This window comes from Quercus lobata, chromosome 3, assembly GCF_001633185.2.
Source record: "Quercus lobata isolate SW786 chromosome 3, ValleyOak3.0 Primary Assembly, whole genome shotgun sequence".
NCBI classification, from domain to species: domain Eukaryota; kingdom Viridiplantae; phylum Streptophyta; class Magnoliopsida; order Fagales; family Fagaceae; genus Quercus; species Quercus lobata.
The window spans coordinates 41,987,976-42,003,585 of record NC_044906.1 but is presented as its reverse complement, the minus strand read 5'-3'; the positions used below and the strand labels follow the sequence as shown (position 1 = coordinate 42,003,585).

Genomic DNA, 15,610 nt, shown 5'->3' with positions numbered 1-15,610 from the left:
TTTGGTTGGGCTATTTCAATATTGTTTTTATTGTCACCTCATTTACAAAAATTATTGTTGTGTTTAACTAATTCCTAATGTGTCACTTAATATGACCAAAAAAAAAAAATGTTTAGTTGTCATAAAATTGCCACACTAACTACTTAAATGTCATAAAATTGGCATGTCAATAAAATATGTGGCATTTTTTTTCTTTTTCTTTTCTCTCACCACTGAGTCCCTCTCTTTATTGCTTCTTTCTCTTCTGCAATTCATTTATTTCTTTTTGGTTGCAACAAACCAATTGTCTTTTAATATTTTCCTTGAATTACTTGACTATAATGGTTAACGATATGTGTGGATATACTAATGAAAAACATTAACAAAACCATCAACAACCACACAAAGAGGAACTCCTCCAATCCCCCCCCCCCCCCCCCCCCCCCTCTCACACACACACACACACAACACACCAAGGATGAGCACTCCCCCACTCAACTAAGACACATAAATCTCCCCAATTCAAACCTACCTAAGCCCCAATTGTTGTCCAAATTTCAAGCCACTATACCAAACAAATCCCTCATCCAAGAACCAAAAAATAACCAAAGTCATCAAGACACCACACATTAAAACTCGACCTTTAAGCTACTATCATTGTTGACTCAAACCCAAGAAACTAACACTAAAAACCCATAATCAAACTAAGCTAATACCCTAGTCAGCCAAATCCTTTCAATTGAAGTTTGGGTTAAGAGAGAGAGAGAGCTTAAGTAACATATAGAAACTTGGTAAAGAGACAAAACACAGAGATTTGGAGACTCGATGGTGATGGTGAGGTAAAAGTAAAGGGGAAGATAAAAGGGAAATAAAAGACAAATAGAAAAAGAAAGAAAGATGCTACATATGGAAGTCGGTAGTATTACCATTTTCTTATGTCTTATATGTTGACCAATAAATTACTAATTTGACAATTTTATTTCACTGAAATATTTCTTTTATCATAATTAAGTAATATGTCGTCGATCCCCTTATATTTACATCTTTCATGAATAAATGACAAAGAGGGCAATATTGAATTTGCGCCAAAAAAAAATTAAAAATTAAATTGGTGTAAAACTATTTTTTTTAAATTGAAAAAGGAAGAAGGTAGTCAAAGAAAAGGGAAATTTTCATAAAATAATATATTTTTACATTAATATTTAAATTAGTATTATTTTAAAACTATGTGAGTATTTATTTATTTTTTTAATCATATTGAATAGTTTTCAAAATACAATTTTAACCAAAAAAATAAAAAGTTAGAAAATTGGTGAAAAGAAAGAAAGAAATAAATAGGAAATGATGATGTTGGGATGGTCTCCTTTTTAGTTTTTACCAAAAAATAAAAAAAATTGTTGTGATTGACGTATGAAGCGTTGGCAACGTGGAGATGTAAGAGCGCAGGAGGTGTCAATATTTCAATAATAAAGCTAAAGCCAGATAGGACGACGACAGCCTGCCTCTATTGCCGCAAACATCACAATTACAATTACATAACCCTCTCCCTTCCTTCCCTCCCTCTCTCCCTCCCTACTCCGCCTTTCGTTTTTTGGAATTGTTTTCCCCATTAAAAACAAAAAAAAAAAAAAAAAAAAAAAAAAAAAAATTCTCATACGAACCACAATTTGAAATTGAAACAAAACAAATAAAAGAATCAGTTCAACTATATTTTTTCTTCTTCTTTCTTTCTTTCTTTGCTCTTTGGATAAGAAAAGGTGTGATCATCAATCAACGGTGGTGATGGGTCGTAGCGGTGGCGTAATAAGCGCACCAACGGCGGTGATGGTAGCGGCGTACGAACTCAAAAACGCTTCGAATTGGTGGGACCAAATCGACGAATCTCCTCTCTGGCAGGATCGTCTTTATCACATCCTCGCTGCTCTCTTCGGCATCGTCTCCTTCGTAGCTCTGGTAACCTTCTTTTTTTCTTTTTTAATTTTAAATTTCGTCGCTTAGGTTTTTATTATTTATTTAAGAAGAATATTTAATTTTCGATTGGAGTTTGGTAATTACGTAAAATTAATTATTATTATCATTATTATTATGTGGTTTAAGGTTCAATTAATTCGGATACAATTGAGAGTACCAGAATATGGATGGACCACGCAGAAGGTTTTCCACTTTCTCAATTTCGTCGTCAATGGAGGTTTGTATCTCATTATTAATTTCCTTTTATTATTCTTGTCATGGATTAATTTTGTGTATTATTATTATTTTTACAGTTCGATCATTAATTTTCGTGTTTCGACGGGAGATCCAAAAGTTGAAGCCGGAGGTTTTTTTTTTTTTTTTCGTAGTTTCATGTTGTTGATTTTGTGCTTTATTTTAAATCTTTGCACTCAATAATAATTGTGTTAGATTCTAACGTGTTTGCTTTAATGTCAATTAGATTGTCCAACATGTCTTGCTTGATACGCCGAGTCTTGCTTTCTTCACAACATACGCACTTTTGGTTCTTTTCTGGGCAGAGATTTACTATCAGGTTCGGCTTTTAATTCGATGTCAAGTTGCTTTATAATGGATAAAAGAGGTTTGATTACTCTTATTAGAAAAGGTGGAAAATGTGGACTTCTGATTAATAACTTTTTGATGTGCATTAAAACAGGCGCGGGCTGCATCTACTGATGGACTGAGACCAAGTTTCATTACGATTAATGCAGTGGTTTATGCTGTTCAGGTGAAATTTCTGGCCCATTGTTTCACTTTAAGTCCAGGCAAATGGGAGGGTTTGAAGTTGGATTCATTCTATGAGGAAGCTAATTCTGTTTCATGATATGCCTTCTAGCTAACCTTTCTTTTTTCTTTTTCTCCAACTTATTTTTTCCTTTTACCTTTCTTAACTATTTTTTTTTAAGGTATATCGATGTAAAGAGTTATTAGAACTAAGTGGAGGTGAGTTATGGAAATTCTATATCACACTTTAGCATGTTAATTAAACAATTATTAGGGGCTCTGTATATAGTGTAATTGAGACTTAAATGAATGAAGTGGTTGAGTATTTACAATTATTCTATTTTGCTAACAATTGATTTGAAGAACCTTCTGTGTATTTAAATTTGTACTTGACTTATTAATTTTCTAAGAATCATGTATTAAGGAATTTAATGTAACTTTATGCCACATTATCAGTTGACAAGTTTGGGAATTTCTAGAATCTTTGGTGAAAAAAAGTTTAGCAAGGTGTTCGGATTGGGAATTACCTTTATTCAGAAGCTTGGGTTTTGTTTGAGTGGGAGGACCTATTGGATATCAAAATATAGGGTAAAAATAACAGGAAATATATGGGGATTTTCTTGGATTATACTTTGCACTGGAGTCTTGGATCTTGGACATTCTTTGCAAATCCGCCATGTCTCTATCCTTATTACTTAATCTTCTTAGGTCTCTACTTCATTATTGCCATTGGCTTCGGACTTGCCTTCTTCTTCATTGGTAGCAACATATATCATGGACCTAGCTTGTGAAGACTGTAAATATTCTTCTTCCCATCATGAATGGTTTGATGATCATATTGCCAAGGTCGTTCAAGACAATTATGGCAAATATTCATGGGCACCACATCACATCGAACTTCATTGAAGTACTAATTCTGGATAGAGAATGGTACTAGGCAGCTCACAGTAATCATGACATAATGCTGTTATTGAACCAACAAAGTATGTAAAGATGGGAATGATTTTCAATTTTGAGGTTCAGCTTGTCTATCACTTCTTTGAACACCACATTCTCTCAACTCCCACTATATATGATCATGTTGCACACTCGCCCACCCATGATACATGTGGTAAAGAAGATGTTGGTTCATAACCAATCTTCTTTGGTCTCTTGTTTTGGTGTTGAAAGGGTCTTTTCATCATGAGCACAAGACCTTCATTAAGATCTCCTCCAATTTCCTCATACAATAGTTGGTCTTCAGGAAAGGCCTTGGTTCTTGAACAATCCCATCTTAATCTTCCACCAAAAGTGCCTTCCCATTACGTACTCCCATGGCCTTCCAACACTTCGCTGAGTATAACTCTTTCCATTCAGTTCGGCCTCATGCTCCTTGGCCATCAAATGCTACCTCTCTCTCTCTCTCTCTTCCCCCCCCCCCCCCTAAACTCCCCACACGAGCCTTCCAAATATTTACTTTGCAAAAAAAGACCGTGTTTACCATTTTAAGAACCATGTTTTTTAGTTATCCGCTCATCTCTACTTATAGATTCCAATGAAGAAGCCATTTAAACAAAAATAAAATTTCATTAGTCCCTTGCCATTGAGCAATGTTGAAGCAAATGATCAGCAGGCTCTCCATCTTGTTTGCACATAGCACATTAGTTTACAATAATGTGCCTCGTTTTATCTTTTATGAGGTTGTCTATTGTGAATATCCTTCCCCAAAAAGCCATCCAAACAAAGAAAGCCACCTCAAATGGACCTTGACCCTCTGTATTGCTTTTCCAAGGGAAATTCGTTGCATCATTCCCTCTTAATTCCTCATAGTATGAGTGCACACTAAAGAACTCATTTTTGTTTACTTTCCCAAACACCCTCTCCTCCCCACACTAATCAGGTGGAGTACAACACCTCAAAAAAGATTAGCAGAAATCTAATTCCTAATCCTAAGCATGTCTCACAAAATTTGATTCCAATGCACTCTCCCATAATATAGTTCCATATACACAGACACCCTAGCATCCTTATTCGCTACAAGTTGGAATAGATCAATGAAAAGGGATGCCAAGGTGCTATCAATGCACCTAAGATCATTCCAAAAGTTAACTCTATGTATCATTTTATGATTGGTTAAGGAACATTGTGGCTATAATTGCTCTTGTATACTTCCCGTGTACTTGGGTTCTACCCTTTTTCTTTCAATAAAATCTTATTACTTATCAAAAGAGTCCCACCCAACTTTAATGGCTTTCCAAACTCTCTCCTTGTCGGTTATACCAACAGGGTTATAGATCCAACCATCTTCTCCTACTCTTATTTTTTTAAAACCAATCATTTCCACGAATGATCATTCTCTTAAGTGAACCTCCATAGCCACTTATCAACGTTTGATTAAATGTGCTCAATTTTATAATACCCTTAATAAAAACGTGCTCAATTTTATCATTGCCAAGCCTCATACCTTGTAGATTTGTTTGAACAATTTACATTTATAAATAATATGATTACTATAAGATCTAGATTGGGAAGACCCTTACCTCTTGGGCATATGATAAACTACTTAGCCTATCAGGGGTGAAAAGCCCTTGGATTACCCAGTAACTAGTTCTGGAGGGTGGGATTTGTTGCCCATAGGAGTTTGGTTAATAATAAGGATTGTTGTATAGTATTCTTTGCGACGCGCAACTACTCTGAGTGAAGTTCTCCTACATAATAAAAAAATAATAATAAAAAAAAGGATCTACATTGGGGAGAGAGATAGACTACCGTGGGTCCTGTCGCCCCAAAAGGGTTTCCATGTGGAGCTATTGCATGGTTTTATGGGGGCGGATCATAGTTTCCTTGGAAAAATATTTGTAAAACCCCTCCCCTGCCAAGGGTGACGTTTGCTTGACGTTCTCTGTCTAGTGTGTGGTTTTAGAAAGGATTTTGACCCTTTGATGGTGTATAGTATATGGAAGAGGGGTATTATCATTGTGGGTGGTGTTTTATGTGTAAAAGAAGTGAGGAGAGTGTGAATCATTTATTTCTACATTGTGAGGTGGCTTAGGAATTTTGGTCCACGTTGTTATGCTTATTTGGTGTTTCTGAATGATGCCGTTTTCAGTTTAGGAGATGTTAGAGAGTTCATGGAGGTGGTACAGTGGGGGTTATTGGAGGTATATGGTTAGTTATTCCGTTGTCTCATGTGGTGTCTATGGAGAAAACGGAAGGCACAATGCTTTGAGGACCGTGTAGTCAGCATGATGGAGTTGAAATACCTGCTTTTGAATTCTTTATTTGGGTGGACTTTGTCATCTCCTTCTTTTTCTAATTTGTGGCTCCTAGAATTTATGGACCCCTTGAGCTTAACCTAGCTACCATTTTTTATCTTTCTATTTATTTATTTATTTATTTTTCTTCTTGTGCTTACTATTTATGTATACAGCCCGTGTACTTTGGTAGCACTTTATATTTTTTCAACAAAATTATTTACTTATCAAAAATATGATTACTATATGTAAAAAAGCATACTCTCTCTCTCTCTCTCTCTCTCTCTCTCTCTATATATATATATATATAGAGAGAGAGAGAGAGAGAGAGAGAGGTCTGGTTCAAGTTACCCTTGGTGTAACTCTAAACAATGTTTTTTTTTTTTTTAATTAATAATTCTAAGCAATATTACACCACTCAATAACTTGTTATTAAATTCATATTTTGAAAATTCCACCGTTGGATTATATGTTTTATATGTTCTTAATATGTATGCCAATTTTCATGCCAATTGGATGTTATTTACTATTCAATCCATAAACTTATCTTTTATGCATTATTTTAAACTATAAAAGCTTGAATTTAAACAATTGACTGATGACATGGCTATTGACCTTTGATCATTTTGAAATTTTGCAAGTATGGAGAATACATGAAGATAACGTAATCCAACGGTGGATTTGTCAAAATTTGTATCTAATTAAGAAAAATGATAAAATGCTTGGTTACTTGAAAGTCTTCTTTTTTCCCTTGATAAACTCCACTTGGATATTATTACTTTATTATTTTTTTCAAACCTATCTTGGATTACATGTGCTACCCATGGTAGTTACGTTCGTTCATCAAATATTGATGATTGGCGATTAATAACTGTCTCATTTGAATTGAAATTTGGTTAGGTGTGGGATTCAAGTAATTCGAGTAATGTGAAATTTGCATGTCTGATATATGTATTGAATACAAGCAATTGACTATGGATTGAACAAATTTTTATTTACTAAAAATCTATTGTATAATGTGACACCAATAAAGAGAAATATCAAATGCTACATGAATCCATGTATTTAACAACTCACTCCTCATTTATGAGTGCACAATGTCTACACTCCTTTCATTAAACATTGTAGTGTCAAAATTGCTACTTGAATCACAATCCTTCTCTTGTTAGCTCATTAACTCTTCAAATTGTTTTGGTATAAAACACTTTTTGACGTTTGGTACAATTGAAGATCTTGGTCAATGGAAAACCTTATCTAAAATCAATGGAAAATAATCCAAAAACGGCTTAAATGCTTAAAAAATCTTCATGTTACATGGCTTCCATTCTTGATAGAAAAAAAATAAAGAAAAAGAATCTCTCTCCCCCCCTCTGTATGTGTGTGTGCACACACACCTTTCTCCCTAATGTTGTTGAACAACACCGAGCATTTGATCATTTTGAACCATCACATTCCTTAGTCTAGGACATAGGTTTATCCTCAATTCGGCTCCAACATTGCACCCTTTGACCTCATTGTGCAAAATAGTGGAATATGTTTTTTGGGATCATTGGAGGGATGCAACCAAAGATAGGAGAAAACTATTTTCTGTTGAAACAAATGGAGTGAAGCTTGATGTTTCCAAATTGTTCTTTATCATTTTTTGGTCATGTATTTCCTTTTTTATCAGCAAGTTAGCTATTTGGTGGGGCTTGAGCCTTCCACTCTATCCCTGGGGGGAGGAGATGCTAATTGAGCTAGATTTCATTGGTTGGTTTTTGTCATCTATTTTTTTGCTAACTGGTATCATATAGTTGAATCCTCATTGGAGTTAGGTGCTTGTACAATTTTCTACTTTTTTGAGAGATATAAGATATAAACATACTGCATATGGACTTTGTGAAGTCATATATTTTAGTCTAGTTTTGTGAGATTTAAGACTAGGTTTATGATTTTAGTATTTGTTGCCCCTCACCTTTTTCCTCCTTTCTTTTATGATAGCTAAAATGGTCATTAATTGGATCATGGGTAATAAAAGTCATATTCGCATCTAGTTATTATTGTATTTGTTCTCCATATATTTGGTGGGTTCTTGCTAGCAGCCAGTAGCTTTGCAGCTCAACAGGTTGGCACCTTTTAGTGTTTCCAACGGAGACATTCATGGTTTCAATCCCCCCTCCCCCCTCCCCCATTGTAACTATTGAATTATATATATGTGTGTGTGTGTGTGTGTGGTGGATTCTCAAGTTCTATATCACCAATCCAATCAAGGAGAATACCCCACCCCCCAATCCACACACGAAAAAAAAAAGAGAAACTTATTGCAAACAAAAATGAAGTTCTCCTTCATATCAAAATTGATATAAGGTTTACTACATACATATATACATATCTACATCTCTATGTAGCTTTTGAAAATGACCTTTTGATCTCATGGGTGGGATTTGGTTCATATTTTTCTGGAGGTTATGTTTGTTATGTAGCTTAATGTTTCCATTAGAGCAAACACTAATAAATAAATAAAAGAGATATCAGGAGAGAGAGAGAGAGAGAGAGAAGGTTTGCAAGTCACCTATGATATTAAAAAATCCATGGTTGACATGACTTGATGCTGAGCTGCTTTTTTAATGATCCTTTCGTATTTTAGTTCTTCATTGACCATTCACTCAGAGGTTCATGCTATGACTTATGAGAGTTGGCTTCTGCAAGTTTTATGTTGAATGATCGTCTACTTTCTTTGTGTTGGAGATATCACAATGCTTTCCCTCTCTATCTTAAACTTTTCTTGCTTTATACAAAATATTTTATACAGTATTGTGCAATTATTATCCAGTTCATTTAGTGTATGTCATATTACCAATGGTGTGTGTGTGATATGCACGTCTGTAATGTACATCTGATAGTCTCCCACTCTCCCTGTACTAGATCTCAGTTCTGAAACTATGCTTCCTATTCTCCCTGCACTCCTTGATACCCATCCTAATTACTGTCTAAGTTTTGTTGGTGGGATCATTATGCATGCTCCTGTTCTGCTTGTGATCCTGGCAATATCATATACTTGTTACTTGATCCATAATGTTGCATGCTTGTTGACTATAGAATTATGTTTATGGTAAATGCAAGCTAAAAGATTTATATAAGATTTTATGTTACAAGCAAGGATATTTTGATCTGCAAATTTACTCTGTTATGTACTGAAGTTTTATGTGGATACAGATTGCTATGTGGTTGATTATGTGGTGGAAGCCTTTACCAATTGTGGTCATTCTATCTAAGATGTTCTTTGCAGGTTTATCTCTACTATATGCTAAATACATTTTTGTAAAGCTTAGTTAATCCTGATATTGATTTATGGGTCCTGGTCCATGTATTCTGGCAGGTGTCTCTTTGTTTGCAGCCCTGGGGTTTCTCCTCTATGGTGGCAGGTAACTTCTCCTTTTTTTTTTTCTGCTGCATTTGCTTTTCAATCAGCATTAATTCATCCAAGGTTGCATCATATATAAATAAGTATATGTAAAGGTATAGACCAAAATCCACTTGCCCCTGCATTAAGTTTAGTCAGCTTGATTTTCTACTGCCCCAAATAGATAGCTCATTCACTAACACTTACAAGATATTATCTGCATGCTTACACCTGAGGTCTTGTGTTCATGTCAGTCTCTAACTCCAGGAAACCAAATAGTTTAAACACACACAAAGGAATATGAGACATGTCTTTTTCATGTCATTGGAGGTATTCATACCAGACAATGTCAATTCAACCTCCTTCATTCATTAACCTAAGCTCATCTTCAATGGGTTTGTGAGCTTTAATTTTCAATTTTTGTTAATTAGAACTTGGCAAACAATTGACTTTTTGGACTGTAGCTAGTCTTCTCTTCCTGTGCCTAGTCCAGTTTGATCCAAATTATGTGAAAATCTGGCTGCCTGAGTTATTCTCTCAATTTTTATTATACTATCTTCTGGGTCAATGTTCTTTTGGCTAGGAAAATCTGCATTTTATCTACCAATGAGTTGAGACTTGAGAGTATTTGAATAAAAAGTTTGACCTTTCCTTTAATGGGATGAAGGAAATGGGAAATTTAGTAAAATTTGTATGTTGCCAATGAGCTCTAGCTCAAATGACAATTTTTCTCCTCATAAGAGCCGGTTGAGACTAAGTCTCATTTTCCTAGGTCTTACCTACAATTTATGGTAGAAATTTTGACAGTGTAACACCTTACTTGATTATCTAGTTTGGTGAATGTGGTTCGGTGGCGGGTTTGTTATCTAGTTGGCATCAGTGGCTTGGGAAGCATAATTCGGAGATCTAGGATTTGGTTCCAGGGTGCTTAATGTGGATTGTATGGTTGGAGCGAAATCGTCGATCTTTTGAAGATAAAGAAAAGACATTGGAGGAGTTAAAGATTTTATGCCAACGCAGTCTAATGGAGTGGTCTCGTTGTTGGGGTTTTTCTGAGTGTTCTTCTCTCTCTGAGTTTATGCCTTCCCTTAACTTAGTTCCCTGACATCTCTCTTGCTGTTGTGTTTTGTTGTGTTGTGTTGCTGTTGTGTTGCTGTTGTGTTGTGTTGTTGTTCATCATCATGAACATCTTGTAATTCTCTTTTATTTTTTTCCCTCTTTAATATAAGTTTTCTGATTACCTATCAAAAAGAAAAAAAAAATCTAGTTTGGTGAATCATTCTCCTAATTATAACTGTTCATTGGCATCCCTCATCTTCAATCACTTAGTAATGTGGTTGCATGGATGTAGCATAACTGCATAATTTTGAATTTTGGCATATACCTTGTGTCATCTTCTAACATTTTCAGCTGTCATCTTCTGTCAGACTCTTTTTGATGCTGCAGCGATTCCCTGTAGAATCCAAAGGACGACGTAAGAAGTTGCAAGAGGTATTTACTTTTTTAGAAATAATCATTGTAACTTTTTCACTTTTTTCTTTTTAAAATTTCTGAACTTATTTTTGTGGGTCTCTTGTCTTGGGCAGGTTGGCTATGTGACCACCATATGTTTTACATGTTTCCTTGCCCGATGCATTATGGTGAGTTCACCTGGATTCTTTTCAGGTTCACTTCATGTAACCCTTGCCTTTGCTTCTTAAACCAACAAAACCAAAAAGTGGACTTGGTTTGATGTTTACTTAGTTTAATACTGATGAAGCTACTAGGGTGGTCAGTCGATATTTACTTAATTTCAGAAGTTTATACATGAATGCTTTATGTATGATTTTAGGTGTGTATATACTTTCTGTGACCTAAATTATTTACCATTCTGTGCCTGCTGCTTGGTCATTCCTAGTTCAGGCTGTTCAGTTGATCAATTGATGATGACAATGTCACTCTGTTGCTGTTCACTGCTTTTGATGTCTATTCCACTGATTAACAACTTTTTAAAATCATTTCCCTCACTGCAGATGTGTTTTAATGCATTTGATAAAGCAGCAGACCTTGATGTTTTGGATCATCCTGTTCTAAACTTCATATACTACCTGGTAAGTTCTGGTTTATAATCCTAGAGGAAAATCTGATGGCAAACTGACCCTTGATCTTGTTTTGATTGTCAGGTTATATAGTAACTTGAACAGCAAATGTACATTTTATTTGTTACCTGACTTAATTTGATTGGTTGGAAGTGTCTAGGAGTTAGGTCGATGTGGCTAATTACATGGACTTGATTTGGTGAATGGTGAAGCTTTCATGCTATAAGAGCATTAGCATTAGGCTCAATGCACTTTTTAGCCAAATTGACCTCCAAAACTCAACTTTTGTTACTTCAGCTAATCTACTATTCACATTCTACTACATTAGCCTCAATACTCTATATTCATTCTGTTTAAATACTATTTTTCCTCTTTCCAAAAATCAACCCACAACAACAACCACAATTAACCATTGCACAAAAATCAACCCAAATCAAACAAATCAACCCACAAAAATCATCCATAAATCAACCCAAACCAAAGAATCAACCCACAAATCTCCAATATGTGAGCACTTGAAGTACCAGTGGTGGTAATGTCGAGCATGTCAACTCAAAGAATCAACCCACTGCGCACTCCATCACCACAAAGAGAGAGAGAGAGAGAGAGAGAGAGAGAGAGAGTGAATAAAAAATGATTTTGTTTTACCAATAGCGATGAACAGTACCCTCAACAAGAGTATTGAGGTATTTTTCATTTGTTTTTGGGTTGATTAGGTAAATTGTTTTGCTAAAAATAACATCTGGTGAGCCATATGGGAATGCTCTTAGTAACTATTACATTGGCATGCTTCATCCGTTGTACTTTATGAGGGCATATTCTTGTAGTGGTTGATTTCTATAATTACTAATTCAGGTAAACCCTTTCTTCTTGTATAGAAAATGACAGTTGAAAAAATAATGACTTTCTCATTCAAAAAATAATTTGAACATAATGGAAATGCTAGAGTCATGAAGTTTTTTTGATGTTTTAAGAATTGTACATAGTGAGTGTTGGGTGTATGATTAGGCATTGCATCTCGACCCTGATTATCATTATCTTGTTTTATTTTTGGTCAGTGGTAGCCAGTCTTCAATTTTATTGATTAATTTGTAGGGGTGTGTGTGTGTAGCGAGTGTTTGTTGGTTTTTAATGGCCTGAATTGTGTTTTGGGACAACTCATCTAGAAAGGTGTTATTCTTGAGCTTTAGGTAAGGGGTTATTCTTGAAGTGTAGGTTGGGAATGTTCATTGAATATGTATTGTGTTGGTGTTCTAGATTTGGATTTTATTTCATATGTATTTTGTGTACCTGAATTTTGTTCTGGAATAACTCATCTTGGAGTGTCTTATTCTTGATGTTCATTGTATCGTTTCTAGATTTTGAATTTGTTTTATATATACCTTATGATTCTTGAGGTTGATTTTTCTCCTTTCACCCCTTTCTTGCAGTTGGTTGAAATATTACCTTCTTCTTTGGTCCTTTTCATTTTGAGGAAGTTGCCTCCAAAACGTGGTATCACACAGTACCACCCTATTCGCTGAGTATTGGAGATAATACATGATGAAAAGCAAACCTATAGAAAGGGGGTAATGGATGAGTCAACTTTGGAGAACAAGAGCTGGGGAAAGGATTACAAATGTTTATCATTCTATGTTGGAGTATCAAGCTAATCTCGTGGGTACAGAATTGTCTGTTTGTGCTCCTTATGTGGTTGTAGATTTGTTGACAAGAAATTACCAAATTTCAAGGCTTGTGAAATATGTTGCTGACTCTTGGTAGTGTCGTGATCTTTATGCTATTATGTCTTGGGAACATATAATCGGTGTTCTTTTAGGTTCCATACTGATTGAACTTGTGACCCACCATGCTATTAAAAGCAAAAAAAAGGTGGGGCTTTTAGTATGATTTGGGACAATGAACTTCTGAAACTAGTTATAACGTGATCTGTGTTGTACTTTACAATGTTGTCCCTACGGTCTGAAAAACATGCAATGCCCATTGTTGTGATTTTACTTTGGATTGTGTAAGAATGTTGGTAAGTATCAAGCAAACGTGCAGTGAGAGAGATCTTCCATGTCTTTTAATTGTAAGGTTGAACCTGTTATTCTAAATTCATATTCACTGTGATTGTTATCCAAACCAGTTACTAATTGTAAGCTATAGCTTAATTGGTACTCTCATCTCATCCCGTTATGAGATGAAGGCTAAGGTTTCGGTTCAAGACAAATTGAGTACGTGTTTAACATACTAACAAAAAAAATATAAAATATTCTGTTTTATTTTCATATGAGGTCGCAGACTACAGGGTAGATTTTTAAATTTTCTGGTCTTGATGAGAAGTAATTCATATAAATTGAAATTTCGTCCTTTGAAATCAAAGTGTAAATTATGTAAACAAACATTCATCAGAAAGTTTAGACTAAACGCATGATGTGGAACTCAGCCCATATGCCACACATGTTCACAATCCAAATCCACACACGAATCTAGACAATCCCAAGTGTTACATACCAATGAGCATCTACATGGGATAAGGATTATAAACCAAAACTTACCAGGTAGTATAAGTATATGATGTTTTGGATAGGATGATCCAAAACATCAAGGTCTGCTGCTTTATCAAATGCTTTAAAACACATCATAAAAGCATCGGAAACAACAAGGGGGGTGCTTCAAGCTGTGGGCAGCTAGTAATAGTATTTCTAATCATTTTCGAAAAATACAAATAAAAATAAAGAGAGGTATACACTCTTATTTGGAAGCATATCTCAACCAAGTACACTTAATATATGAAAATTGACTTCAGCACTTAATAGAGTTATTGGAAGAAGTACACAGATCAAAGGAAGCATACCTTGGACCAAGTTTTCTGAGATGGCTGAAACTCTGGTTGTCTTCCTTCTATAGCAGTTTCTTGTAGATTTGTGTATAGGAGAACTAATTGGGTGAATCCTTGAATTCTAGAGGAAGGAGAACGATTGTGTGAGTGAAATGATTTGGGATATGAAAGGCCATTGAGAAGGGTGGACTAGTTGCTGGTGTGTGCTTCATTCACCTTCTAGTCTTGTCTTCTCTACCAGTCTTGGTATCAACCTCTTAGCATACGGAATGGTAGGTTTTACTTTTTATTTTTTTATTTATATTTTATTGTTTCAACATAGAGAGGCTCGACATTCATTCTCAAAGAAACTGATCTAATGGACGGATGAGGAAGGTGACCAAAACTCATTCAATCAAGTTACTTGAGATTGAGAGTTATAGTGAACCACTTTTTTGGCCATGTTTATTTCTCATAATATCATTTCGTTGTAGGAATTTTGGATTAGAGGGTAACCATGCACACAGAAATTCGCGCTAATTAACTTCACGAGCATGAGGCTGTGTATACACAAATTTTGTAAAACTTTTTAGTGAGAAGAACATTTTCTCCCTCCCAATTTTTTTCCCAATTTTGGGAGCAAACATTTTGGTAGGCTCAAGAAGAAAACACCTGAGCCCCACTATTTATTTTCATTTTTTCCCACCCAACTAAACACACTCCAAAAATGTTTCACTTCCCATTTTCTCCAAAGTTTTCTATCCACCTTATTTCAACTTTAAACAAACACACCCCTGGTGTTGCTCAATGCCTGTCGCCATGCAAGGACCTCTGCCCCTTTCTCATGACTCTCTCTCGTATGTCATTCATTCGGTGCTAATGGCTGTGTGTCACATAGGAGTAGCTATAAATATATATATATTCTACTGGCTTCACCTCTAATCTTCTTTTGATCGGTAAATTGTTGTTTGTTTTTATATCAAATACACGTTGCGTTTGGTAACACATGTCCAGACTCCAGAGAGAATAAATTATAATAGAATGAATTCTGACAAAATTCATTATTATGAGAAGTAATGTTTGATATTATGTTTAAAAAATTAATTATGTTTATTAAAATTGCATTTGGTTATAAAATATGACAAGCCATTTTCTGTCATTAAATAATGATTTATTTATTAAATATTTTCTCTTATATGTTATTAATACGTATTATCCATGAATAAATTTGAATAGAAACAAAACTCAAAAAATGTGTAGGGGAAAAAACAAATGTTAAATAAGCTGATCCAGGCTCCATCGCTATAAATAAATAAAAATAAAAATCCAAAATTCATATCTAAATTTCTTATATCTGTTATAAAACAAGTTCAAATATTTGTTATAAAACTAGTTCAAACAAAGCTGATTCCAATATGTTTCC

At 34.9% G+C, this 15,610-nt stretch overlaps 1 protein-coding gene and 1 long non-coding RNA gene across 4 annotated transcripts; one reads left to right on the top strand and one right to left on the bottom strand.

The window, feature by feature from the left end:
• The first annotated feature begins 1,470 nt into the window (after positions 1-1,470).
• LOC115981778 (tobamovirus multiplication protein 3) lies at positions 1,471-13,416 on the top strand. Its single transcript, XM_031104130.1, has 11 exons — positions 1,471-1,932; positions 2,077-2,167; positions 2,244-2,296; positions 2,411-2,503; positions 2,627-2,698; positions 9,123-9,195; positions 9,286-9,331; positions 10,737-10,800; positions 10,896-10,949; positions 11,322-11,399; positions 12,818-13,416. The coding sequence occupies exons 1-11, from the start codon at positions 1,762-1,764 to the stop codon at positions 12,908-12,910; spliced, it is 888 nt and encodes a 295-aa protein (XP_030959990.1). The 5' UTR covers positions 1,471-1,761; the 3' UTR covers positions 12,911-13,416.
• LOC115981779 lies at positions 6,937-14,387 on the bottom strand. 3 transcript variants are annotated; one of them, XR_004089449.1, is made up of 3 exons: positions 14,224-14,387; positions 10,694-10,762; positions 6,937-8,947 (listed from the first exon to the last, which is right to left on the bottom strand). It is a non-coding gene; the product is annotated as an uncharacterized LOC115981779 (long non-coding RNA). The 3 variants fall into 3 exon arrangements; XR_004089450.1 differs by lacking the exon at positions 6,937-8,947 and adding an exon at positions 9,238-9,356; XR_004089451.1 differs by lacking the exon at positions 6,937-8,947 and adding an exon at positions 9,238-9,353.
• Positions 14,388-15,610: the final 1,223 nt, after the last annotated feature.